Source organism: Rhineura floridana, chromosome 3 (assembly GCF_030035675.1).
Source record: "Rhineura floridana isolate rRhiFlo1 chromosome 3, rRhiFlo1.hap2, whole genome shotgun sequence".
Lineage (NCBI taxonomy): Eukaryota > Metazoa > Chordata > Lepidosauria > Squamata > Rhineuridae > Rhineura > Rhineura floridana.
The window spans coordinates 195343396-195371085 of record NC_084482.1 but is presented as its reverse complement, the minus strand read 5'-3'; the positions used below and the strand labels follow the sequence as shown (position 1 = coordinate 195371085).

The window sequence follows — 27690 nt, the reverse complement described above, 5'->3', positions numbered from 1 at the left end:
ATTGTCATTGATGGCAGGAATTACAGAGCAAAAGCAGAGGGCAGGGAAAGGGTGAAGCACCTATGCCCCCTCTTCTCTGCCTCAACTCCCCTACTACCACCACTTTTGCACACTGGGGAGAAGCATATGATTGGGAAACCCATCTTTGCTGTCAGACATCTACTCTTGACTTCTCTGTGCAGTTTTGTGGATGCACACCTAACTTTTCTGCCTTTTTGCTCAGGATATATTTCAGCTCCAAACTCACATGGCAGCCTTAGGCATCTCTCAGCCAGTGTGCTGCTGCTGCTGCTGCGGCTGCTAACAACAACAACAACAACAGTACAATGCATATCTGACCTTTCCTCCAAGGAGCTCAAGCTGGTGTACAAGATTCTCTCACTCCCCATTTTATCTTCACAACAACCCAGTGCAGAGGGCTGGCTAGGGATGTGTATGAGGTGGGATTTGAACTCTGGTCTCCCAGGTCTTATGTCAACACTCTAACCACTGTACCACGTTGGTGTATTTTATGCATTTTTGTTTTGGTAAACTGCCTTGGAGAAACTGTTGAATGACAGTATATAAATTCTGTAATTTAAAAATAATGATCTAACCAGTGCCTAACACACTCAGGTATTAGAACCCATTAAAAGGAAAGGAGGAAACTAGTCCAGCACTCTAACCACCACATGACACTGTAAGGCATAGTGAGGGTCGCAGTGGCTGTTTGCACTTTCATTTCTGTGCCCTGTTCGTGTGTAAAGCACGGTTGTGAGGGTCTAATTTTAACATCATAAGGGAGTGTCTGAGTTAGGGGAGATGAACCCACTTAGATCCCATTGTTTTGTTGCTCTGGGTCCATTTCCCCCCTCACGTCTCAGCTCACTTTCCTTCCTTCCTTCCTTCCTTCCTTCCTTCCTTCCTTCCTTCCTTCCTTCCTTCCTTCCTTCCTTCCTTCCTTCCTTCCTTCCTTCCTTCCTTCCTTTGTTTTATTTAATATCCTGCCCTTTCTCCCAGTAGGAGCCGAGGGTGGCAAACAAAAACACTCTAAAACATCTTAAAAAGAGACTTTAAAATATACACAAAACATCTTTAAAAACAACAAAATGAACTGCTGTTTAAATCAGATGAAAATGATGAAACCAGGCTGAAATAGTTATATCAAGATTCAGGGGTTATTTTTCCATGTATTGCTTCAGAAGATTAGAGCACTTCCAGACAACCTGTTTATTGTGTATTCATCCCAATTTGTTTGCAGGGAGATTAGATCAGGTCAACTATTTAACAAATGTTTGTCCCAGTCTGCATCTGTATTGGAATGGTTTTGAAATATGTTTCGTTGTTAAATATATTGTTAAATATTTTTTAGTGTTTTCTCCCTTGTTGTCTGCTGCCCTGGGCTCCTTTTGATAGGAAGTGTGAGATACTGTATAAATTCATTATTAATTCATTCCGATTTGTTTCCTGGGAGGATAGATGAAGTTGCATCAAAGCAAGTGTTATTCCACACTTTCCAGTGCATTTTACAATCACTTTCCTTATCACAAAAAGTTTGATCTTTTGGGGGAGCAGGTTTGTTACCTCCTTCCCCAGTGTCAGTAACATTAATGAATTTGTGGCACATCCTTGTTCCCTCTGGTGTCCAGCTATTACAATCAACACGAATAAATTCAAAATAGGGTGCCAGAACAGACTTGCATTTATGTTTGTTTCTCTTTGATGCTTTTGACTACGAAAGTGCAGTATTTGGAGCATTTCCAACTTTGTGGATGAGATTAAGCAGCATGCCGGCAAATCGAGGTTGCACAATTTTTGTTGTTTTTGCACTGCAACACTCTTCCCCCCCCTGACTTTTTGTGGTAAGTAAAGTGATGGGAAAATGCTCTTGAAAGTGTGGGATAACAATTGATTGACGGGAAGCCATATAGTGTCCCCACAAACAAATCAGAATGAATGCTCAACAAGGAGTCTATGTCATATAACCTCCTTACAACTTTGTAGAAAAAAGTCAGGATGAATGCTCAATAAACAGGTTGTTTGGAAGCGACCTTAGGTTTTAGTAAGAAATAAGCACTAGCTGCCTATATCCGCTTTGGGTTCAAGATTTGGCGGCATCACAAGCTGGGAACAAATGGAAAACAAGTTGTTTCTGATCTGCTTTCTGGCCACACAGATGTTTAAACCTCCCCTCCCTAGCAACCGCAATGGTAACCCCTCCACAGCAATTAGGGAAAAAACCCTCCAACTGGCACTAGTGGAAGGTTTTCTCCCAATCCTAATTGCTGCAGGATGGTGATTTTTTATGAACATCAGAGTTGGGAAGGCAAGGCTTAAACCAGGAGCCTTTGGCCCTCCAGATGTTGCTGAACTACAACTCCATTGGCCATGCTTGCTGGGGCTGCTGGGAGTTGTAGTTCAGCAACATCTGGAGGGCCAAAGTTTCCCCAGCCTTGGCTTAAACCATCCCACTTGCTGCGTTCCTGAGGATAATCACCCTCCCACACCTGGTGTTTAGTTTTTAAAAAACCATGTCATCACATCTTTAACAAACATGTGGCCAGGTGGAGGATGCATTAGGGGTAAGGATGTTTTGATTTTAAAAAGTCTGGTATCGCTACAGGGCCAGGGGGAGGGCCAAAGTGAGTCAGGAGGCAGAGCATAGTTGATTCTAATTGTTTACTTAGTGGACAAAGGTAATAGTGATTGTTCTCTCTTTGCATCTGTGGGTATAGCCCCATGTGGTGGTCCAAGTGTGGTCCAGTTCTCTAGCAGGGGAAGAGGAGCTGCACAGGGAAGTGAGCGTGAGACCTGTCACCACAGCTGTCCTCTGCCACACCACCTGATACAGAGCCATCTCCGCAGGCCCTGTATAGAGCGCAGCAACTGAGGAAAGTCCAACATGCACACTGCAGTCTTGCATGTAACCAGATGTGGAATGGTTGAGCTTAACCACTAGGTACTGCAGCGCGCATCTGTGGAGTACACAGTTCAAGAACATAACACTAAATGAAAACACCGCTGCTGATTTTTGCTCAGAACAATTCTGGACTCTTCCAGGCGACCCAATTATTGCTTGCAAAGCAGTTATATGAGACCGACTCTTTACTGAGCATTTGTTTTGATTTGTTTGCTGGGAGGTTGTACAATAATGAGCATTCATCATGATCAGTTTGCACAGAGGTTATATAGCTTCCCATCAGTAAATTGACCCTTCTCTCACATTTTAATGCATTTCCCCATCACTTTTTTCTTGCCAAAAAGGTATTTTTTTTAAAAAAAAAGTTGATTTGTAGCAACAGAGTGTTTTAATCCACTTTAATTGTGCAAATCTAAATTTCCTGTAGATCGGGGGAGGTTAACCTGCAGCCTTCCAGAAGTTGTTGGACTCCAACTCCCATCAGCCCTAGCCAACAGGACCAGTGCTCAAGAGATTATAGAAGTTGTAGTTCAACAAAATCTGGGGGGCACCACGTTGGCTACCCCTGTTGTATATGACAGAATCCTTCCTGCAAAATGGTGGCAGCCTCTGACAACTGCCCAACTTTTTTCAGGCTTCTACAAAAACAAATTCTGGCAACAACTGGCTCAGAGATGTTAATAAATAAATCCATACAGTTCCTCCCAGCATGCATGGGCGTACGTGCGCGCACACATGCAGAGTAAGTCATTCTAATTAGGAAAGGAGGACATGTGATTGAATGACTTGTTATGGTCAAGTATATTTCTTTACCAGGAAGTCAGTGGGCAAGGAAAGCAGCGGTTTGATTGCCAAACACTGGGCTGCTAATATATACTTTTATCTATTTTAAATTGGCAACAAATTAGATTACATTTATTTGTGGATGAGTTAATTGATTATTGTTGTGTTTATCAGCAGCATTGGCCTCGTGGGTCATGAATATGTGCAGGCGTGTTTTAACAGTGGCCTGGCATTGGTACACAGATACTGTATTAACTTATTGCAACTTTTCTCCATCACCTTATCTCCATGCTAGGTAAAACGTCACCTGTTAAATTTCTACATGATGAGCTGTTGTCAGTAATAATCTGTTAAACGGCACAGGAGCATGAATAGAAATTGAGCTCCCAGGAAATGACCTTATACAGAGTCAAATCGTTGGGCACCAGAAGTGGCAAATTGTAACTGTGTTTCATTTTCTGGTGACTGCTCTATGAATTTCCCTATTTACTTGTCTTATCAATTAGAAACATAGGCCTTATTATGCTGCAGTAGAATTTATACTCCTCAAATGTAACTGGCTCAGACGCTTTATGCTGGCATGAAATGGATTGCTTCTCCTCTTCGTTTTACAGACGTTGCGGCAAGCCAAGATCTTTGACCATTTATCAAAGCAAATGAAGAGAAGATGGAAGAAATTGGCTGAAAGGGTGATCTAATTAAATAGATGATATCTATGGGCATCTAAATTCTGATTGGCGGATACTTTTAAGAGGCCCAATCATGAGATATCATGTCACAATGTCTGACTCACTTCCAGATCAGTTTTTTAAAGGATCCATTGGCTGAATCAGGATTGATCTTGCTGCAATTCACAGGACAAAAAGAGACCACAAAAAAGTCTTGGGACAAGCTTGGCAGTTGCTTTCTAAGGGTGTTTCCAGATAGCCTGTTCAGTGAGCATTCTTCCTGATTTGTTTGCAGGAAGATTAGATAATAGCACTGGCTGTTTAATGAGCAGTTGTTCACATTTGTTTGCAGGGAGGTTAGATGACATTGCATCAAAGCAAGTATTATCCCACATTTTCCGGTGCATTTCCCTGTCACTTTTAGCAGAATGTCCGATCTTTTAGGGAAGCGGGTTTGTTGCACAAGAGCTGTAGTTGCCAATGAACTGTAATTGCATATTTGAATTTGCCAGAATGTGATTGAATCCCACCCAAAAGTAGCAGAGGTCTGGAAGTGCCCTAATAATAAATATTAATAATAAAATAGACAGTTTTCACAATAGAAGGATATAAGATGTGGGATTCCCCAAGGATCTCTGTCGGGATCAGTGCATTCAGTATGCCTCTGAAGATGAGTTCCTAGAGATACAACTGCGAGAGTGCTCATGTCCTGGTTTTGGACTTCCCATAGGCATCTATTTGGCCACTGTGAGAACAGGATACTAGACTAGATAGGCTTTTGGACTGATCCAGCAGAGCTCTTAAAAGTAAGTTCTTAAAAGAAATTCAGTAGCTTTTTCAGGCAAGGGAGTGAGTGAAAGGATTTCATGGTGGTGGTGATGATGATGATGATCTGGGCTCCTGCTGGGAGGAAGGGCGGGATAGAAATCAAATAATAAATAAATAAATAAATAAATGATTATAATAATAATAATAAAAAGCAGATGTGGCAGCAGAATAAACGGTAGTAAGAATGATTTGGGTGTCAACCTGGTAACTTTTTACTCATTTGTAGATCAAAAAGGAATTTTTATTGGAGCGGAGACAAACATTTTAATCCTTGCAGCAAGTTCAGCATATTTAAGAAGTTGGCAAGAAACAAACAAACCCCCAAACCCTTCAGTTATTGGATCATGAGATTCAGATATAATCAGCGGCATGATAAAATTAGACATGTTGAATGGAAAAGCCAGCAAAATTAGAAATATGAGAGACACAGCTTTCCCCTCCTTTTAAATAAATGGATGAAGGTTCAGAGAAGGACAACCAAAATGATTAAGAGAATGGAGCAACTCCCTTATGAGGAAAGGTTGCAGCATGTGGGGTTTTTCAGGTTAGAGAAAAGGCAAGTGAAAGGTGACATGCTAAAGGTGTATAAAATTATGCATGGTGTGGAGAAAGTGGATAGAGAAGGTTTTTTCTCCCTCCCTCATAACAGGAGTACTTGTGGATATCCAATGAAGCTGGAAGATTCAGGACAGACAAAAGAAAGTAATTTTTTCACACAGCACATGTGGGATTTGTTGCCACAGGAGGCAGTGATGGCCACCAACATGGATGGCTTTAAAAGAGGATTAGACAAATTCATGGAGGAAAAGGCTGTCAGTGGCTACAAGGAGTATAAGCCATGATAGCTATGCTTTGCCTCTACAGTTGGAGGCAGTATGCTTCTGGAAACTGCAGGGATGAGTGCTGTTGCGCTCAGGGCCTGCTTGCGGGCTTCCCATGGGCATCTGGCTACTGTGAGAATAGGATGCTGGACCATTAGATGAGCCATTGGCCTGATCCAGCAGGCTCTTCTTACGAATTCATATTTGAAATGTGGGTGAATCATAGTGAATCCTGTGCAATTTGTTTCTGGGCACTGGAAATCGGAGCTTCTCTTCACAAAATCTGTATTTGTATTTCATGGTGAAATATGAGTTTCACAATGGAGCTTGTTTTACTTGCAGTTATTGTGAACTTCCGAAATGTTTTACTTGCTCCTGTCAATCTGAATGTGTTTTTTACCTAAGCTACTTATAGTTAGAAAATGATCTGACCTTTAGCTACATTATTTTTTTTTTTGCAGAAGACATAGCCTTGCTTTTATTGTTTCCTCCTTCCTTGTGGGGAATGTTGTTTGCTTATGCAGTTAAACCTGTTGCTAAAGATTGGCTTCTTTGTATGTATGGAAGCTGAAGGGCAAAAGCATATCACAAAGGGAGTGGTGAGTTATGTTAAGTGGAGGATTTTGTATGTGAAAATTGGAGCGGAGACAAACATTTTCATCCTTGCAGCAAGTTCAGCATATTTAAGAAGTTGGCAAAAACAACAACCACCCACAAACCCTTCAGTGAATGTAAAGAGTTGGGCTTGGAGGAGGAGGCGGGGCAACTGCTGTATATCAAACCTTTTTCTCGGATCAGCAGTCTCTGAACTATACAGAATCTGTCCAGACTGGAAAACAGGTAGGGAAAGTTGTAGGACTGATTGACTGCCTGCTGATACGGCTGACTGCTCTGTGGTGCCGAGTGAAAGGATGCCTCCCTTGCCTCTCCCCACTCCTCCCCCACACGTTCTAGTAGCCTGGCTGTGGATGGCAAACAATAAGCGCTTGCTTATAGTGGGCAATTCCGCCCGTCTGTATTTGAAACTTTCTAGGAATGCAAGTCACGCCTTCCTGCCAGGCTGGGGCCTGGAACCACTTTGGCCCACGCTCCCCAGAGTGTGCGTGACTCTGAGGAGCATTGGAAAAGTGCCAGGCCGGGCTCTGGAGGGATACAGGGGAGCCGGAAGAGGAGGAGGTGAGGGGGGCAGATCTGCCAATTTCAGTTTGTCATTTTCTTCAGTTTCTTATTTTCTTCAGTTCAGCTTTTCACTAGTTTGCGATTGTGTTTTTTTTTCTTTTTAAAGGCATCATGAAAATTCATCAGCATTTTAGTGTGAATTGCTCCCAGTTAGAGATGTGCTAGAATTCTGCCCGATTTGGATTGGTACTGAATTTTCCATTGATTTGCTTATTCTCTGTCGTTGCGGATCATATTTTTTTGTGCAGTGATTTTCCGTGACTATTTTTGAAAACTTTTTTTTAAAAGCCACCTCTAAAATGCTGATATTAAGAATGATAATGTTATTGATATTTCCCTTATTGATATTTCCTTAAAAATTGCAATATTAATATCAATAGTTTTGGGAGGGGAGAAAAACTGATCAGTAAAAGCAGCAGATAGGGGACATAGAATGAACTTGAATCGATACCAGCCTGTTAGGTTGATGGAATACTTACAAACTGGTATGGGCCAACAGATCACATCCCTGCTCCTAATACACACATTTTTGTATGCAATTTTGTCTAATGTACAAAATTTTGCAAAGCCTTTATATATAAACCATTTTTCTATGCTATTTTCACAAATGTATGCATTTTAATGTGCGTTTTACACTAGCAAATGCCTTTTTGTTCACTTCACTTGGCTGGAGAACTGTACGGCAAAATTTGGAGAAGTGTAATAGCTGTGTTTCGGTTTGTACGTTGGTTCGAAAAGGGTGAATTAGGTGCCTTTCGATGCAAAATGAATCAAATTTATCTCCCATCCCTAAGGAGGAGGCAGGCAGCAGTAACAGAAGGCTACTGTAACTGCATGAGGGTAGGTCTGAGCAACATCCTGAATTAGACCCCATCCCTTTTGATGATTACAAATATATGTATGATTCACTAATAGGTAAAAACCTTGCAGTTTAAGAATTTATTTATTTTATTTTATTTATTTATTAAATTTATATACCGCCCGACTAGCAATAGCTCTCTGGGCGGTGAACATAAAACAACATAAAAATACAATAAATAACAAAACAATACTAAAATACAAGCAACAATCCAACACAGTAAACATTTTTAAAATTAAATCAGTATAACTTAAAATGCTTCAGAGAATAGGAAGGTTTTGACCTGGCGCCGGAAGGAGAGCAGAGTCGGCGCCAGGCGTACTTCCTCAGGGAGACTGTTCCATAGTTCGGGGGCCACCACTGAGAAGGCCCTAGATCTTGTCATCACCCTCCGGGCCTCCCTGTGAGTTGGAACCCGGAGGAGGGCCTTCGTAGCAGAACGTAGTGCACGGGCCGGTTCATATCGGAAGAGGCGTTCCGCAAGGTATCGTGGTCCCGCACCGTATAAGGCTTTATAGGTTAATACCAACACTTTGAATCTAGCCCGGAAACATATTGGCAACCAGTGCAAGCTGGCCAGAACAGGTGTTATATGCTCGGACCGCTTGGTCCTTGTCAGCAATCTGGCCGCCGCATTTTGCACTAGTTGTAGCTTCCGAACTGTCTTCAAAGGTAGCCCCACGTAAAGCGCATTACAGTAGTCCAAACGTGAGGTTACCAGAGCATGTACCACTGATGTAAGGTCCTCTTTACTCAAATAGGGACGTAGCTGGGCTACCAACCGAAGTTGGTAAAACGCATTCCTAACCACCGAGGCTACTTGAGCCTCAAGTGAGAGGGAAGAGTCTAAAAAGACTCCCAGACTACGAACCCGGTCCTTTAGGGGGAGTGTAACCCCGTCCAGGACAGGGTATATATCCACCATCCGATCAGAGAACCCGTCCACCAACAGCATCTCAGTCTTGTCTGGATTGAGCTTCAGTTTGTTAACTCTCATCCAGTCCATTGTCGAGGCCAGGCAACGGTTCAGCAAATCGACAGCCTCACCTGAAGAAGATGAAAAGGAGAAGTAGAGCTGCGTGTCATCAGCATACTGATGACAACGCACTCCAAAACTCCTGATGACCTCTCCCAACGGCTTCATGTAGATATTAAAAAGCAGGGGGGACAAAACTGACCCCTGCGGGACCCCATATTGGAGAGCCCGCGGTGTCGAGCAATGTTCCCCAAGCACTACCTTCTGGAGACGACCCGCCAAGTAGGAGCGGAACCACTGCCAAGCAGTACCTCCAACTCCCAACTCCGCGAGCCTCTCCAGAAGGATACCATGGTCGATGGTATCAAAAGCCGCTGAGAGATCAAGGAGAATCAACAGAGTTACACTCCCTCTGTCTCTTTCCCGACATAGGTCATCGTACAGGGCGACCAAGGCTGTCACAGTGCCAAAACCAGGCCTAAAACCCGATTGAAATGGATCTAGATAATCGGTTTCATCCAATAGCGCCTGGAGCTGGCCAGCAACCACCCGTTCCAAGACCTTGCCCAGGAATGGAACATTCGCCACTGGCCTGTAGCTGTTAAAATTGTCTGGGTCCAAGGAAGGCTTTTTCAGGAGTGGTCTCACCACTGCCTCTTTCAGACAGCCCGGGACCACTCCCTCTCGTAAAGAGGCATTTATCACTTCCTTGGCCCAGCTACCTGTTCCATTCCTACTAGTTTTTATCAGCCAGGAGGGGCAAGGATCCAGTACCGAAGTGGTTGCACGTACCTGTCCAAGCACCTTGTCCACGTCCTCGAGTTGAACCAACTGAAGCTCATCCAACAAAACAGGACAAGACTGTGCTCCGGACATCTCACTAGGATCTACTGCTATAACTTGAGAATCTAGGTCCTGGCGGATACATGAGATCTTATTCTGGAAGTGATCGGCAAGCAGATATTTCTATCCAACTTTAAAAAGTAGGGAAATTGGGCAGCTATAGTGAATGCACCAAGGAAGCAGGAGACCTGACCTCCTCTCTGAGATATTGGACTGCTCTACAAATTGGTCCAAATGCAAACACCATTTGGGTTGGTCTTTCACAGTCCAATTCACTTCCTGTGTAGCTTGGAAGAATTTGGTAACATGTGCCTCTGAGCATATGGTGAGTGGTGGCAACACCTGCCATCTCCAAAGATGGAGAATTACGTTTTTGTATGTTTGTTGGTGTTCTTCTTACTTTGCTTCTTTTCTGTGTTACTACTGTTTCTACAGAGAATCTAACCTAGAAAATTATTATCTCTCATTATTCATCCTAGAAATCTTGTCAAATTTATTTTTATTAATTTCAAAGCCTTTTTATTGGTCGATGTCATATGATGGAGAAGATAGCCTTTTGTGTTTCAAACGGGAGGTTATGCTATATTTCTATTTGGGGCGCATTAACAGTTGAATCCGAAACTGCAGTTTGATGTAAAATCAGACTGATTACAATATGCTGCTACTTCAGCAATGACTGTAGCTGGTCAATTAAAAACATAGAGCACACCTTGAATTTTGCTAGAATATATTTCATCTCCCACTGTTTTATCTTGTGCAAACTGAGACACTCCTCATGTCCATTGGAAACTATTCTGCAGAACAGTCAGTGCCATTATTCCACAATTGTTTTTGGAGGTTTTTTTAGTGTTGCAAAGTGTTGCAAAAGTGAAGCAAAAGAGAATGATTTATATAGAAAACTTCACTAAAATTGCAAAGTAAATCAAACATATTTAAAGTGACTATCTGAATGATATCAACTGTTCTAATATAGTTGCTTCCTCCCTGCTAAAACAAGATCAGCACAGCACGTCTTGTTTCTGTTCTTTGGGCTGACTGCAGGTGTTGCCACCACTCACCATATGCTCAGAGGCACGCTACCAAATTCTTCCAAGCTACACAGGAAGTGGATTGGACTGTGAAAGACCAACCCAAATAGTGTTTGCATTTTGACAAATTTGTAGGGCAGTACAATATCTCAGAGAGGTCAGGTCTCCTGGTCCCCTGGTACATTCACTATAGCTGCCCAATATCCCTGCTTTTAAAAGTTTGATAGAAATATGTGTTGTCTATAGGTACATTCTTAAACTGCAAGGTTTTTTGCCTATTAGTGAATCATACATATATTTGTAATCATCAAGGTTTTTTGCCTATTAGTGAATTTCCCTGTTTTTTAGTCCTGGAGGTAAGAAATGGGATCCTGTGCATGTTTGCTGAGAATGGATTGATCATTTGCATGCTTATTGAGTTCAGTGGGATTTATTCCTGTGCAATCATGCTTAGGATAGGTAAAACTGGCCATGGGGAGGGAAGCCTGGAGTGGGCAGGGGAGGAGGAAGGACGAGGGGAGGAGAGGAGGAAGGGAGGAGGAAGGGAGAGGAGAGGGGAAGGAGGGGAAAGGTAGGTCTGATCATTTGCATATTTATTGAGTTCACTGGGATTTATTCCTGTGCAGTCATGGCTAGGATAGGTAAAACTGACCATGGGGGGGGGAGGGGGAGGGGAGAGTAGAGGGAAGGAAGAAGGGGGAGAGGGGAGCAGAAAGAGTGGGAGGGAGAAGGAGAGGATTGGAAGGGTAGGAGGGAGGGGTGAAGAAAGGGGGAGGGAAGGGGCAAAATGGAGGTGATAGGAGGGAGGAGGAGGGGAGGGCAGGTTTGATCATTTGCATACTTATTGAATTCAACGGCATTTACTCCCATGCAATCATGCTTGAAAATGAAATGGACTGCCTTCAAGTCGATTCCGACTTATGGGGACCCTGTGAATAGGATTTTCATGGTAAGAGGTATTCAGAGATGGTTTACCATTGCCTTCCTCTGAGGCTGAGAGGCAGTGACTGGCCCAAGGTCACTCAGTGAGCTTCATGGCTGTTTGAACCCTGGTCTCCCAGGTTGTAGTCCTAGGATAGGTGAAACTGACCATCGGGGAGGAGGGGGAGGGGAGGGGAGGGGAAGGAGGGGATTGGAAGGGGATGGGGAGGAGAAGGGAGGGGTTGAAGGAAGGGAGAGGGAAGGGGCAAGAAGGAGGGGATAGGAGGGAGGAGAAGGGGAGAGCAGGTTTGATCATTTGCATGCTTTTTGAGTTCAGTGGGATTTACTTCTGTGCAGTCATGCTTAGAATAAGTGAAGCTGACCTGGGGGAGGGGTGGGGGGGATGGGAGAAGATTGGGTGGGTGAGCACTGGGCAGAGGGGAAGCCCCTTCCTTTCCAAAAGGAAAGCATTGTGAACAGTATCATTCTTTTTCAGCTTTCCCCCCACCTTTTTATTCTACAGCAGGCACATGTAGCCTCCCACTGAAATTTAAACCAAAGCTGTCTCTGGCCACATCCACACCAGACCTTTATTTCACTTTACACATCATGGCTTCTCCCAAAGAATCCTGGGAAGTGTAGCTAGTCAAGGGTGCTGGGAGTTGCTAGGAGACGCTCTGTTCCACTCACAGAACTTTAGTCAGAGTGGCTGACTGTTAAACCCGCTGGAGCTCTGTCAGGGGAATAGGAGTCTCCTCTCAGCACCCTTCTCAAACTACACTTCCCAGGATTCTTTGGGGGAAGCCATGACTGAGACAGTCAAATCAAAGTCTGGTGTGGGTGTGGCCCCCTGATTAGGCAAGCCCAGCAGCTGTGAGTCTGGCTTTTAGAACACTGATGGTTCTTACTGAGCATGCCTGACATTATCATTGAGTTCAAGCCAAAATTTCTTAAATTAATTAAAATTCAGCCAGGCATTTTTTAAACTTTTAAACTGCAGAAGATGAAGGTCAGAGTATGGGGCAAGGCCAGTAATAGGATTACAGATTCTCTGTGAACATGGCTGATTTTTAATGAATTTCAACAGATTATGAGAACCCTGGCAGAAAAAAGTCCAAAAGGGGTCTGGGTTTCCCCCCCTCTTTTTACACTTTGAACTCTCGATTCTCTCTGACTGTTTTGTGTATTGCCATGAAAATTTAGGGAGCTGTTAAGGAAGCATTTCTGATTCAGGACTATAAGTTTTGTAAGGTTTTGTTTTGAAATGAGCTTATGGGAAGCATCAGAATGGCATGGGGGGTATTTTCAATTTAACATTGCAGAATGTGAAAAATCCATGCTGACTATAGTATGCAGCCACTCTTGTGGCTGTATAATTACACATGTATGCACACCATTTATTGTTTTTCTAAATTAAAAATTGTTAGCTAAAGACAATAATGGCCCTTGCTCCCCCCCTTTTTGGCAGCTGGCTTCTTTGTTGTTGGGATTGTGGGTTTTTTTTTTTTGTAGTCTGCTGTTGGAAGATTCAGGACAGACAAAAGAAAGTATTTCTTCCCACAGTGCATAGTTAAACTATAGAATTTGCTCCCACAGAGGCAGTGATCGCCACCTACTTGGATGTATTTGAAAGAGCATTAGAAAAATTCATGGAGGAAAAGGCCATCAATAGGTACTAGCCATGATGGCTGTGCTCTGCCTCCCTAGGCAGAGACAGTATCCTTCCAAATACCAGTTGTTGAAACTGCAGGAGGAGAGAGTGCTCTTTGCCCTCAGGTTCTGCTTGTGGGTTTCGCATGCGCAACTGGTTGGCAGTGTGAAAGCAGATGCTGGACTAGGTGGGCCATTGGCCTGATCCAGTAGATTCTTCTTATATTCTTAACTTTAATTCCACTTGCCCAAGTTACCCAGGTTGGGAATGTGATGTGGTTAGATATTACCAGTTAACCCAGGATTGCAACCATTATTCTAGGGCTGGGGTAATTTCCGCTGACCACAATGCCCCTTAGGTCCTCCTGCCTGCTAGGTGCTGAGGTTATCCTCAGTCAATCACAGTGTCAAACCTTATTTGGCTTGTCAGGCTTCCTGAGCAAAGAATTCTGGGAACTGAGTTCTGTGAAGGGCTAGGAATCTATAACAAAGAATGCCCCTGTACCCTCACCAAACTAGAATCCCCACAGTTCTTGGGGAGGAGATACATGTGTGAAGCCATTAACCATTGCACCAGTTTCAAATCTGATATATGTAGCTAAATACATTCAGGGGATAGCAGTCTCGGGTAGGCTTGAGGCCTAGCTCCCTAAAAATATAATAATTACATTTTACCCATTCAGGTTAAACCCTTTCAGGACAATTAAAGATTCTTGGCCTTTGTTGCAGTCTTGGATCCTTCTCTTTTGTGGGGACCTGTGTTGATACTCTGCAGCCTACTTAATATAATGGTTAATTTACTGCTGGCAGGCAGTCAGGACTGTAGGGCATCCATGGAGCTTTGCAGCTCTCCACATCAGGCCAGTTAAGCTGGGCTGGCACTGGGATCCCAGCTGCCATGCATTCCTGCTGCATAACTGAGATTCCTTGCCTTCCTTACTCCTTGTGCGTTTTGTCTTTTTCTCCAGGAGGCCCTGGGAGATCTCTGGGTTGCAGTGGGTTAAAAACCAGCTGGGCAAAATGAGGACACCCTCAGCTGCTGACAGGAGCTGAGGGGAAAGGAACGGAAGAAGCACCCCAATTTGTTCTGCTAAACATTCATACAACAGCAGATACCTTTTAATCCTGCGGAGGCTTAATATGAGTCAGAGTTTAGCCCCAGAACATGTTTTTAATGTTGCGAGGTCCCCCTGGGCCACCATTTCAGGTTTAAGTAGATTTCCGTATTGGGCTGATGAGGAGTGGGTGGGAGTCTCATAGCAAAGTTCAGTGCTCTGCTCTTGAACATCTACGTGGCTTTTATACAAGTCATTCTTCTCCATTATTTTTATTTATTTATTTATATTTCTACCCTCTTTCTTATTTATTGTGTTTATTTATTTGCATTTCCATCCTGCTTTTCTTCCAGGAGACTCAGAGGCAATGTACAAGGTACTCCCCTCCTCTTGCAGTTTTATCCTCAAACTAACACTGTGAAGTAGGTTAGGTTTAGCTCAGAGATAGTGACTTGCCCAAAGTCAACCAGTGAGCTTCGGGATTTGAGCTGGCTTGGGATTTGAACCTAGGTCTCCTGACTCCTCGTCTGACATTTAAGCCACGACGCTACCCTGGGCTCAATTACTTAGAAGAGCATTTCTTCCTGCCTCACCATGATCGACAATACAGGTGCTGCAGAGGAATCATCACTTGTACTCTGAATCAAAGGCTGCTTTCACACATGGGGCTAATAGCGCTAGTTTAACGGATTAAAAAGCTAGCGCTTCATTCCGGATTTCAAAAATCCCTTTCACGCTGCTGTACCTGTTATACTGGCATTTTGCGAAACAGTCTTTCACACAGGTCTTCACCTACGGGTTTGAGGCCTGTTCTTTGGGTGCGTGGGGGGGTTTGAAGGAGGCGCGATCGTGATCGTGGGCCAGCACAGCTGCAGAAGCTCTGGTTAAGCAGCAGCAGCATAGGCTGCTCTCCAGGTGGTGGCAGTTGGTAAGGGCGGGAACACACTGCATGCTGAGATGCCTGTCACGTGAGCAGCGGCAGTAGTGCAAAACTCCCGCAATCTTCCGTGTCCCGGCCTTGCTATCGGACTTGTTCAGGTATCATTTATTGCGGAATTTAGCACTAAAGTTCCACTACGTTCCACCAGAATTCCGGAGCTACCCGTTATGTCGTGTGAAAGCTCAGATTTTATGCGCAAATTAACAGGAAATAAATCGTCAGAATAACGGAATAAAGTGCAGTGTGAAAGCACCTCAAGAGGAGAGTGCTTTGCAACCTGCTTTGTCTAAACCAGGGATGGGGGGCGAGGGTCTGTGGCCCTCCAGATGTTGTTGGACTCTGACTCCCATCAGCCCCAGCCAATATTATTTATTTATTTGATTTGATCTATATCCCGCCCTTCCTCCCAGTAGGAGCCCAGGGCGGCAAAAACAGACTTTAAAATATATTAAAACAAAACATCTTTAAAAATATTGTAAAAAAATCTTTAAAAACATATTTTTAAAGAGTTTAAAAACAGTTTTTTTAAAGACAGACATCAGTACAGAAATCAGGGGACGTAACATGCACGTGTGAACCAGCCCCTTTAAAATGAATTTCTTTCTGCAAAGCTCATAAACATAGTCAAAGATATGATGGGAGTTGTAGTCCAGCAGTATTTGGACTAGGGAGGCCCCCTCCCCTTGCTCTAAACCACTGTTCTTCCACCTTGGGTCCTCAGATGTTGTTGGACTACAACTTCCATAATCCCCAGACTGCATGGTCAATAGTCAGGAACGATGGGATTTGTAGTCCCTCAACATCTGGGGACCCAAGGTGGAAGAACAGTGCTCTAAACAGACCAGTACCATAGTGCAGCAATAACAAAGGAAAATATCTCTTTATGCACGAGGACAATCCATCTTCCTCACTACTGCATACCACTGCATATCTGGGATTATTACTTATTTAAAACCGCATTGTCATACAAAACACTGCAAGGTGATGTGCAACCTACAAGACTGATAAAAATAATAACATCAGATGTCGGATAACTTGAAGGGCTGAGGGGAATTGAAGAGAGGGCTTCCTGACAGGGTTGGCACCCCACAATTTCCTGTAGCCCCTCAGTCCCCTGTTGTTGATCCACACCCATGGGAGACACAGGAATCCACCTTTTACCAGCTCAAACCATTTGTTGAACTAGCCTAGTCTTGTTTCCGCCCTACGCTGACTGGCCTTAGCTCTCCAGGATGTCAGGCTGGGGTCTTTCCCCAGGTTGCTGGAGACAGAACCCTGAGGCGTTCTGCTGTCCTCCTGAGCTCTAGGTCTATCTCTTAAAGGGAGAGATGGTACAAGCTGCCATGAGGTTTTTGAAGTCTGAACCATTCCAACCCCAGAGAGTGGCTGTTTGTCCAACTCTTCTATTATGTTGAGGTTTCGGACAGCTTTAAATACGGGATTTATCCTCCATGATGGCTACAAAGGGGGGTGTCTGATCAATGCCTTGATTCATCCCCTTTGACTTGCACATTGGCACCCCCTACTATGGCCTGTCAGCTGCTGTTTACTAGCCTTAGATCAAGACAGCTGTTGGAAGGGACATTCCAGCAAAGGATTATGGGAGCAGCTGGCTTACAGCCCTTTTCACACCCCCACACACTCCACACCCCCAACCTACTGATCAAGAAACAGCGAGGGGGGTGGCCCTGGTTCCTAGGAAACAGGAGATTTGGATTCTTACGATTTGTTAGGGAAGCTGTGCAGAGTTGGTGGGGTGTTTACTTGGGGTCCTTTTTCCTCGCAGTAGGAGAACATTGCTAATGAGGAAGGGAGTCTGGATGTCATATGAGGGAACATTCTTTGAAGCGCCCAGTATCTTGTAGGGTGTGTACTCTGATTGTTAAGCAATCAAGTCACTTATTAACTGCAAACTTTTGTTTTGCAGTTGGTCTCTGTCTTGGAGCCCATTATCCACATGTTTGGGAATCGTGTCAGTGCATTTCCAAAAACAGGTACTGAGGGTGCCCCCACGTGACCTGTTCATTGAGCTCCTGTTCACCTGGAGCTCCTTGGAGGAAATATGGGATATAAATGCGATAATAAATAAAACAAAATAAATAAAAGGCCTGTATGGGATGCTACAGCACAGAGGGCCAAACTAGCTGTGATATGAATGTTTTGTTTTTATTAAAGTAATTGACAGTGGAGCTAAAATCATGGTGGTGGCTGTGGCAATCCAGATCAGGGCTTTAACTCTTTGTCCCCAAAGGCAAATGACTAGCAAATGAAAATGTGCTGCAGGTTATCAGGAAATATCGGTTCTGAAGAAAATGTTTGAGCTGCGCCAATCTCAGAACTGCCTTCTCAAATCATCATTCATGAATTCTGATTCCATTTTTTAGTGCAGTCACTTCTATAGCCAAAACAGCACCACATATGTACAAGGATGGGGTAGCTTGATGAGGTATAAAAAGACGCCAAGAAGTACAAAAATATTTAAGAAAGAAAACCACACTTCAGGATGGATCCCACAAAAACAGCCCAGCGAAGACTGAGGATGCTCAGTGTCTGCAGACAGCCATTGAGAAGGGGGGGGGAGACTAAGCAAGGTGGGAGGGGGAATGGAGGAAGACACACACACACACAGATAAAATGTCTAGAAAGAACCATCTAATTGTCTGGACAAATGGTTTCCCAGTTCACACTGCGAAGTCATTTCCCCCAGAGACAGAAATGAGAGCTGCCCATAGAAATCAATGGAGAAATCCAAGATTTTGACATAGCTGGGATGGGGCACCAGGGGATACAGCACATCCCAACCACGCAAAAACAGCCCAGGACTGAGCGTGCTCATTGGAGACAGAATGCTGGCCTTTGGGGGAAGGAATGGGAAAACGTGGGAACAGAGGAAGTTGCCTTATACTGAGTCAGACTGTTCATCCATCTATCTCAGTATTGTCTACATTGACTGGTAGTTGCTCTCCAGGGTTTCAGGCAGGGGTCCCTCCCAGCAATTACCTGGAGATGCCGGGGATTGAATTTGGGACCTGCTGCATGCAAGGCAGATGCTCTACCCGTAAGCTTCGGCACTTCCTGTAAGAGAGAAATGGAATGAGGTATCTGGAACCCACAAGGGAAGGATTCCAATTAGAAACATTTTGTTTCAGGGCTCCACATGTGTGTGTGAGAGAGAGAGCAGACTTGGGGGGACCCCAGGACTTGTAGAAGTACAAAAATAATTTAGAAGTATTTAGATTCTCCCCCTCAAATAAACCCAAAAAAAACAGACCAGTGAGGACTGAGCATTTTACAGCTGACTGTTGGGGCTAGTGAGAAAACCTCAGGGAGAAGGAATGGAATAAAGTATCCTGGCGGAGGGTGTGAATAGCTGGCTGGAGCCTTGAACTGGAGCATTCCACCTTGCCTCCTTTAGTTTCATTTGCAATCACATTGAAACAGTTTGATCAGGGACTTTGACAAAGGTCTAGCTGAGGCCCTTTAACTGCTTCTGACAAAAATCAATAGGGTTTGGGGATGTCCACCAATTGACAGATCAAATGTTGTCAGTTGACTGGCTGTTACTGACCATAGTCAAATATTAGCAAATCATCTGAGATTGTCCTTGGGTAGATGCAGGTCTAGCTTTTTAAATTTCATTGTTAATTGCATCTGCCAGGACATGCAGGGAAGAGGGTTTTTTATTCCTCAGCCCTGCAGGCTCTTCTTGCTCTGAACTTGGGGACATCCAATGAAGCTGAATGCTGGAAGATTTCAGACAGGCAAAAGAATTTCTTCACACAGTGTATAGTTAAGCTATGCAATTTGCTCCCACAAAAGGCAGTGGTGGCCATCAGTTCAATGGCTTCAAAAGAGGATTAGACAAATTCACGGATGATAAGGTTATGTGGATGCTAGCCACAATGGCTATTTGTTCTACCTAAACTGTCAGAGGCAGTATCCCTCTCAATGCCAGTTACTGGGAGTCTCAAATGAGGAGAGAGTGGCTGTTGCGCTCAGGTCCTGCTCTTGGGTTTCCCATTGGGGCACCTGATAGGCTATTGTGAGAATACGAGGCTGGACTAGAAGGACCACTCTTAGCATGAATAAGCTATTTAAAACATTGTTTCGAGTAGCCAGTCATTTTAATGATTGTTTTGCATTGCTTTTCAGTGTTTTTATGTTGCTGTACACCGCCCTGACATTTTGCGGAGGAGAGGTATATAAATCCTTTTATAAATCAATAAACTACAATGAGAAACAAAGGCCAAACTAGATGTTACTAGCAAATGCATGTTTCTGAATCCAAAGACAGCTTTATTTCTAGGAAAGAAGCTTTGTTGGGGGTGGGGGTGGGGAGATTTAGAGCAGGGAAGCATCAGGGGCAACGAATGGTGTTTAACCTTTTCCCTTCCCCTCCATTGCCTACTTCCTGTGCATGGTCTTAAAAGGCATATTATACAGAAAGCTGAAGCTAAGGACCTCTGGGTCTGGCCAGTGCCTGGGTGGGGTAGCTACCTGGAAACCTACGTATGCTGCCTTGAGCTGCATGATGGGAGAAATGTAATTAAAGAAAGAAACTCCCAATTCCCCCCCAAATAGCTTTGCCTCCTCTTAGGTTCCAGTTATATGTTTAGCCTCGATATGGAGTAGAAAAATGACAGGTAGAGAAAGGGTTAAGTGCCCCCTTCTCCCCCCCACCCCTATTCTAATTTACCCCTTTCCAAAACTGCTTTCATAAAAACAGCAGCCGCTGAGACTTTAAAACACCCATTTGCTTGCAATGCCAACTTCGGCTGTGTGTCTTGTTATAGTTGGTATCGCACTTTATTTTTCTAATTACATTTTTTTAAAAATGTGTCTGTCTGGGCTGCCCCCTGAAGCCAAGAACAGGTCAATCTCTTTTTTTTAACAAATAGTTTTTATTTTTGTTTTGCATATCCAAAGAGAAAACCCATACGAGCAATGAAGGGAAAAAACTCCCAGTTAAGTGCAATATATTTCCAGGGGTCGCTATATAGCAGTTCGCATTCATTACAATTTCACATCCTGAACTTATAGATCAGACTGGGGTAGCCAAGATAGTACCCTCCAGATATTGCTGGACTATAACTCCCATCAGTCTAAGCTAACGTGGGCAACTGACAGGGATGATGGGAGTTGTAGTCCAGCATTGCTTGCAGGGAACCATGTTTTCTACCCCGACTTAAGATTTCAAAACATAGATTTCCAAAATTGCACCATTGAAACAGATGGACCATATGGATTTGCATAGCTATATCTAAGATGACAATGTAATCGCTGATGACAGTCACTTCATTGGGCTGTAATCCTGACCAGTTAGGTGGCCTCAGTCCCACTGCATGTAGATGAGTTTACCAGAGAATTAAGATAAGTTCATAGAGAAGACATCTATCGGTGTCTGCTAACCGTGACAAATAAATACAACCTCCATATTCAACGGCAGTACACCATATGTCATGGGGATGCAGGATGGCTGCTTTCATCTTTTTCTTTCTGCTTCTTTGAGGAAGGTAGTCGACCACTACTTGAGACAGAGTGCTGGACTAGACAGACCTCTTGGTCTGATCCAGAGCAGGCTGTCATGTTTTTTTTGTGCTCTGTGGGATTAAAGTGACTTAACTTTGCAGGATTTGCAACCTTACATGTGTCTGTTCACTGTGTAATTAGCATGGGCCTCAGCCATGTTTGCACATGTCACGGAAGTCAGGGTTTCTGGCTTGTTGTGGTTTATTGTAAATGAGCGCCTACATTGTTCCTTCTCTGGCCATAAGCAGGAGAAGCAAAGCAGAAGGCCACAATTAAGCTTGGCATGCTGTGATTTCTGAACCTGGGATCCTGGTTTGTTTCTCTGTAACAAGCAAGGACCTCTTGGCTGCCTTAAACAAGTGGAGGCTGATCCATTTGGGTGAATGGGGCACTGCCCCACCAACCTCAGTCTGCCCTCAGCCAGCCCCACTTGCCTGCTTTTTACTTACAGGCTGTCCAGGGGGTGTCCCTGGCTTATAGCTTCCTCCTCTGTAGTCTCAATGTTGCGCTGGTAGAACTCAACAAGGAGGAGGATGGGGACAAATCTAGAATGAGTTGGTTCTGCCTGTTGTTTGCTTTGGCTCCACCTACTGTTGGCCTCCCTGCCTTTTATCCTATCAGCCCCAGTGGGCGCCAGCCTCCGCTCTCTTAAATCCTGGTTTGTTGTTGGCTTACAAATCCAGGCTTGCTGGGTAGAAACAAACCATGATCCTGGAATTGGATGTCACGAGAAGTCAAGCTTAATTGTGGCTTCTTGGTTTGTTTCTTCTCTGGTGTAGTGGTTAGCGTATCGGTCTGGGACCTGGGAAACCAGGGTTCAAATACCCACTTGGCCATGAAGCTCACAGGGTGGCTTTGGGCTAAGTCACTGTCTCTCAGCCTAACCTACCTCACAGGGTTGTTGTGAGGATAAAATTGGAAGAGGGAGAACCATGTTAGTACATTCTCTTGAGCTCCTTGGAGAAAAGGTAGGATAAAATGTAGTTAATAGCAATAACATTAATAATAATTCTTGTGCTGAGGGAGGAGTGAAGTGGGAGCAGTCATGTATGCATGCAGCATACTTCTCACTTATAATGAACCGTTATAAGCCAACAACCCTGGCTTATCATCATGATGTGCAAACACAGCCTTTCAGTTCTAATAAGCAGTGTCATTGTTTGACCCCCATTTGAGCCTCTTTCCTTAATATTTCACCTCACCAGCCAAGCTGTTTTTTAGACCAGTCAAACAACCAGCCCTTTAAATCAATCTTGGGATCTCCCAAATGCACAGAGTTCGCTCAACCGCAGATTTGGCTTCTGGCCCTTCTGCCTATGATAATCATGCGTCGCAGTACTGTCATGTGTCAACTCCATTCCCTTCAGGCCTGAATAGGAAAGTCAGGACAATGGCAGGATGCTGGTGACTCCTGACCGTGGAATGTATGTTATTGACTAGCACAGAGAAAGTGCCTGACCCTAGGAAGAGAAGGAGCAGGAGGAGGGTTGCCCATTCATATTGAGTCACCCAGCCGTTGATCTCAGCTACACATGTGGGACCTGCATGTGATTAACAGCTATTTTCTATCTTTTGAAAATAGGCATGAAGATTCAGCTGTTGGTGTAATCGGCAAGCCCAGATAGCATGATGGGACCCACAATGCTTTGCTTGCTGCTCCTGGCCTCCGTCGCTGCATCTGAGTTGGAAGGGCACTTTGATCCAGGTGAGACATGCGTCCAAGTGGCCACATCCTTGCTATATATATAAAGCACTATTAAACCACTTTAACAGTCATGGCTTCCCCGACACCAAAGAATCCTTGGAGCTGTAGTTTGCTAAGGGTGCTGAGAGTTGTTAGGAGACCACCTGTTCCTCTTACTGTTAAACCAGGCTGGGAATTGTAGCTCTGGGATCTAACAACTCTCAGCACCCTAAACAAACTACAGCTCCCAGGAGTCTTTGGAGGAAACCATGACTGGCCATAAAGTGGCATGATACTGCTTTAAATGTAAGGGGCAGACGGGGCCTGTGACTATCAGCTGGGGAACGGGAAACTGGAGTGTTGCTGAGTGTCTAGGTGGGTCCGTGAAATGTGGTGTGGAGGGTGTGTGAAGCCCACAGGATTATCTTCCCCAGGGATAATGGTGTGTGTGAGAGAGAGAGAAATGTCGAAGAGGAAGAGAAGGGACCGAAGGATGAATGGGAGGACAGGACTAAGTGACTGGGTGTGCGAGAAGAGAAGATCTGGAAGGTTGGGAAATGAAGCAAGGATAATGAGCAAACTTAGCATAAGGGTAGGATCTGGGTTAGAGGGGGCCCTTGCCAAAATGCTCTTTGCTGGGACTTTCTCCCATGCTGGGCCTCTGGAAGCTTCCAGAAATAGCCCAGTGAAGAACGAGAATGCTCAATGGCTGTGGAATGGTGACTGGCTATTGTAGGTAGGGAGAGGGGGAATGAAATGAAGTATGGGGGAGAGGGGTGTGGTTGACCGAATGGAACAGTGAATGGGAGCATTCCACACAACAACATTTTGTTGCAGCTTCCACTTGTAGGGACAAAAAAATAATCCTGCAAATCAGGGGAGGGAAGCTTGTGGCCCTCCAGATGTTGTTGGAGCCCAACTCCCATCTGCCCCAGCCAGCCAGGCAAATGGACAGGGATGATTGGAGTTGTGGCCCAGCAACATCTGGAGAGCCAAAGTTTGCCCGTCCTTGCTACAGATGAAAGAACATAGGCTGTAAACTTACAAACACTTAGAGCCCAAGGTAAGGTCTGAAGCGGGGTAGCCAAAATGATTGTTCAGTTCCAACTCCAATCACATTGTTGAACTACAACTCCCACCACCATTGGCTATGCTGGCTGGAGCGGATGGGAGCCCAACACCATCTGGAGGTGTCTGGGTTGGCTGTGGTCTTAAGGCATGAGATTCAGCAGCCTTACTGATGCTAAGCAGGCCTGGTCTGATCAGTGCCTTGATAGGAATCCCATACACACCTCCTTGAGTTTCCTGGAAGGTATCAATGTCCTAAAATAAACTACTTTAAACAAAGCCCCATTGAACACATTGGAATGTTTTACTTTCAAGCAAAGCATGCCTAGGATTGGGCTACATGACCCCATAACAGATAACAATATGAAACCACAAAGACAGCCAATGAAAAGCGAAGTGCTGGAACCTGCCCAGGGTGCAGTTGTTTTCACATGTCCCATCAAGTTTCAGATACCTCACAATTTTTCACTATCACCTTCTCAGACTATTACAGTAGGGCTCCGCTTATATGGCGGGTTCCGTTCCGGACCCCTGCCGTAAAGCGGAAAACGCCGTAAAGCGGAACCCCATTGACTTTAATGGGCCGCGTCACGCGAAAATGACACGAAAACGGCGCAAAACGGCGCAAAAGGGGGGGAAAAACCCTTTAAAATGGAAAATGAAAGCTGCCATATCAGCGGAACGCCTGAAAGCAGAACGCTGTAAAGCGGGGCCCTACTGTAAGTGGTTACAAAACACCAGGCATCCATCACGGGCAGTTAAGGATGAAGGCCTGCGGTCTTAGGAACATAGAAATTGGACCGAGGGTCAGTTTAGGCCAGCATCCTGTTTCTCAGAGTTGCCAAAACTAGATGCCCCCACCTGGAAGCCCACAAGGAGGGATTGAAGGAAACAGGCCTCCTCTATGGTTCCCTCCACCCCATCAACTGGTGTTCACTGATATACTGCCTCTAAACCAAGGGTGTGGAACCTTTTCCAGCCCAAGGGCCACATTTCCTCTTGGGTAATCTTCTGGGGGCCACATGCCAGTGGGGGGGCAGAGGCTAAAAGTGGGTGGAGCAATGGATGTCATTCTTTCCTTTGTGAGTTGGGCTTCATTCCAGCCGCACAAAATCCAGATGTTTCTACAGAGACCCACACACATAGCTCCATCGACAAAAGCAAGGGGGGGTCATCACAGCTCAAGGATGTGTTCCAGTCAGGACAAAGCACATGAGGAGGGTGCAGATGCTTGGCGGGATAGCAGACTAAGAGGTATAGACTGGAGAAAGAGTGTGGCCCTGGAGAGTCCTGAGGGCCAGTTAGAGAAGCCTGGAGGGCCGGATTTGGTTCCCAGGCCTGTTCCTCATCCCTCCTCTAAACAAAGAGGGTCCACATAGCCATTTTGACTAGCAGCCTTAACCGCCATAAATTCGGTTAATTTCTTAAAGCCATTGGCCCATCTCTGCATCTTGTGGCAGCAAATTCCATAAACGAATTGCGTATTGTGCAAAGAAGTCTCTTTTGTCTGTTCTGAATCCACTGCCTATCAGTTTCTTTCTGTGGCTCCAAAATCTAGTATTACCAGACAGGAAGAGCTGTTTTCTCTAGGCCGTTCACAATTTTATACATTTCCCCTTCCTTTTTTTTGTAAACTAAAAATCCTCCAGCGCTGTAGCCTTTCCATGAAGGGAATGTGCTCCAGTCCAACCCGATCCTTTTGGTTAAGTTATCTTTTTCTGCACCTTTTTCCAGCTCTGCAATATCCTTTTTGAAATGGAGCCATGAGTACAGGATATGTGGCTACGTCTTAGATCTGTATGAAGGGTAGAATTATGGCCCAGGAAGTTTTATTCTCAGTGCCCTTCCTAATAATCCCTAGCATGGAATTTGCCTTTTTGACTATATTCCATACATTGTTCAAAAAAATAGGACATTGACGTGAAAGCTTGCAGAATATTAACAGGATATTAACACCTAGTGTGATTATAGTAAAGGACAACCTTGTCTTTTCCAGTGTCTTTCTCTCTTGTGTGAAATTAGAGTGCCCTCTGGTGGAAGTCACTGGCATCCCAGTATGAAATGTTCTGCTTCCTATACGTAGGGAAATGGCCCTTTTCCTAACAACATGGTGTTTGTTTGATTCTTAGAGGTTTTTTCAAAAAGAATGATGGAATTTTCAACCTTTCCCACATTTTTTTCAAAGAATTTGGTTTTTAAAAATTGCTCTCTAACAGCAGAGCCCAGTAGTCTTGAAAGGGCTTGGATTAATTTTTTAAAAGCCTTATAAGTGCAGTAGGAAGGGACTTTTTGTTACTTAACATAAGAACATAAGAACATAAGAAGAGCCTGCTGGATCAGGCCAGTGGCTCATCTAGTCCAGCATCCTGTTCTCACAGTGGCCAACCCTCCGCATCCTGCCTATCGGCTTCAAAAGAGTAACATTCAAGCAAGTGCATCACTTCAGAACTTTTCAGAGTGTTGGCCAAAATATTAATTCAACAAAACTTCCAGTCTATGTGTTGCTGCATTTTTGCTTCCCAAATATTCTCCCAGATTTTTTTTTATGCCTAAAAATGGCAGTGGAAACTTGATGCATATGGGTTGTAATGAAATGGCATCAGTCTTTTTTTTCAAAGCAATCAGAATATGTCAAATCCTTTCTGCAATTTTTTTTAAAACAGGGTCTACCAATAATTTCATTTTGAATGTAAAAAAAGGTGTTTAGTAGTGGATTGGACTGGTGATTAATACAAATACAGAAGGATCAAGTTTTATAAAAAGTGAAGCCTGTGCAAGGGAAAGGGTAAACAATGTCCCATGTGTAATTTTGGCACCCTAAGCTGTTGCATAGTTTGCCTGTATGGTGAGTCCAGCCCTGTAGATGCTGCCGGAGGCTCCTGACACTTCCGTCCCAGCTTTATGTGATTGCATAAGGGAAGCATACAGAGATTAGTATTAGTATTAGTATTAGTATTAGTATTAGTATTAGTATTAGTATTAGTATTAGTATTAGTATTAGTATTTCCATTTATAGACCGCTTACTATCTAAAAGATCTCACAGCAGTTTACAATAAAATACACAAGGTACAATAAAAATATATCAAATTAATTTACAAAGCAAAATACATACACATATACATAAACACAGTATAAAAGTCAGAATTCACCAAGGGAAGCCCTTAAACCCCCACTCTATAAAAGTGTCAGAAAACTGAAATTATGTTGACCATGGAGGAGGGCAACAAGCAGGTAAAAGATTATCGCTCCCCTGGTGCGGTTTGCTGCCGTTTCTTTGAATGGCTGGGAGAAAAACCCAGACAATACACAGCACAGCACTAGCTTAAATATTGGAGGCTAGGACTGAGGCATCATCAGTGGGCATTGTAACCAGCAAGTATGTAGAAGTTGGCCCTAGCCTGGAAAATGAGGAGTGGAGATGGCTCTCTGGACAAGGGTCCCAGTCCTGCTAAGAGTCAGGACATGCAATGCTCAATCTTGTGCAAGTAAGTCTCGCTTCATCCAGTGGGCTTACTCCCAGATGAGGTGGCTGCTTAGGCTGATAGTAACTTGGGAGAAAACCTCATTGAACACAGTGGACTTACTTCTGAGTAAACATGCACGGGATTGTACTAGAAGTTTTTGTGGTGGTGGCCGTTTCCTCCCATGAAAAATCAATTTTTTTAAAGGTACAAAATTATATTCATAATTTTTAAAAGGAGTCCAATGCATGCCTTTGTTGGGGTGTGTTTGGGCGTCAGTATCTGCCCCACCATGTCTCTTGGGGGTGCTAGGCCTGGTTATAAGGTGTGTAAGAGGGGACATTCTAAAGGTGAATAAGATTATGCATGACATGAAGAGAGTGGATAGAGAAAAGTTTTTCTCCCTCTCTCACAACACTAGAATTTGTGAACATCTGATGAATATTTTCGGACAGACAAAGGTCTTCACAAATTTTGGGGGGAAGAGGCTATCAGTG

General features: G+C 44.2%; 1 protein-coding gene across 7 annotated transcripts in view; it reads left to right on the top strand.

Moving 5' to 3' along the window:
- DDR1 (discoidin domain receptor tyrosine kinase 1) overlaps window positions 1-27690 on the top strand; it is a 79354-nt gene that overhangs the window by 16435 nt on the left and 35229 nt on the right. For 3 of the 7 annotated variants that reach the window (XM_061619234.1, XM_061619229.1, XM_061619235.1), the window contains exon 2: window positions 22562-22684. In XM_061619234.1, the coding sequence (XP_061475218.1) occupies window positions 22606-22684 (79 nt within the window). In that variant the 5' untranslated portion in view covers window positions 22562-22605. Of the gene's footprint in view, window positions 1-6814; window positions 6840-17423; window positions 17445-19602; window positions 19649-22561; window positions 22685-27690 lie in introns of those variants that run through there. The other 4 variants (XM_061619230.1, XM_061619232.1, XM_061619231.1 and 1 more) reach the window with 3 other exon arrangements.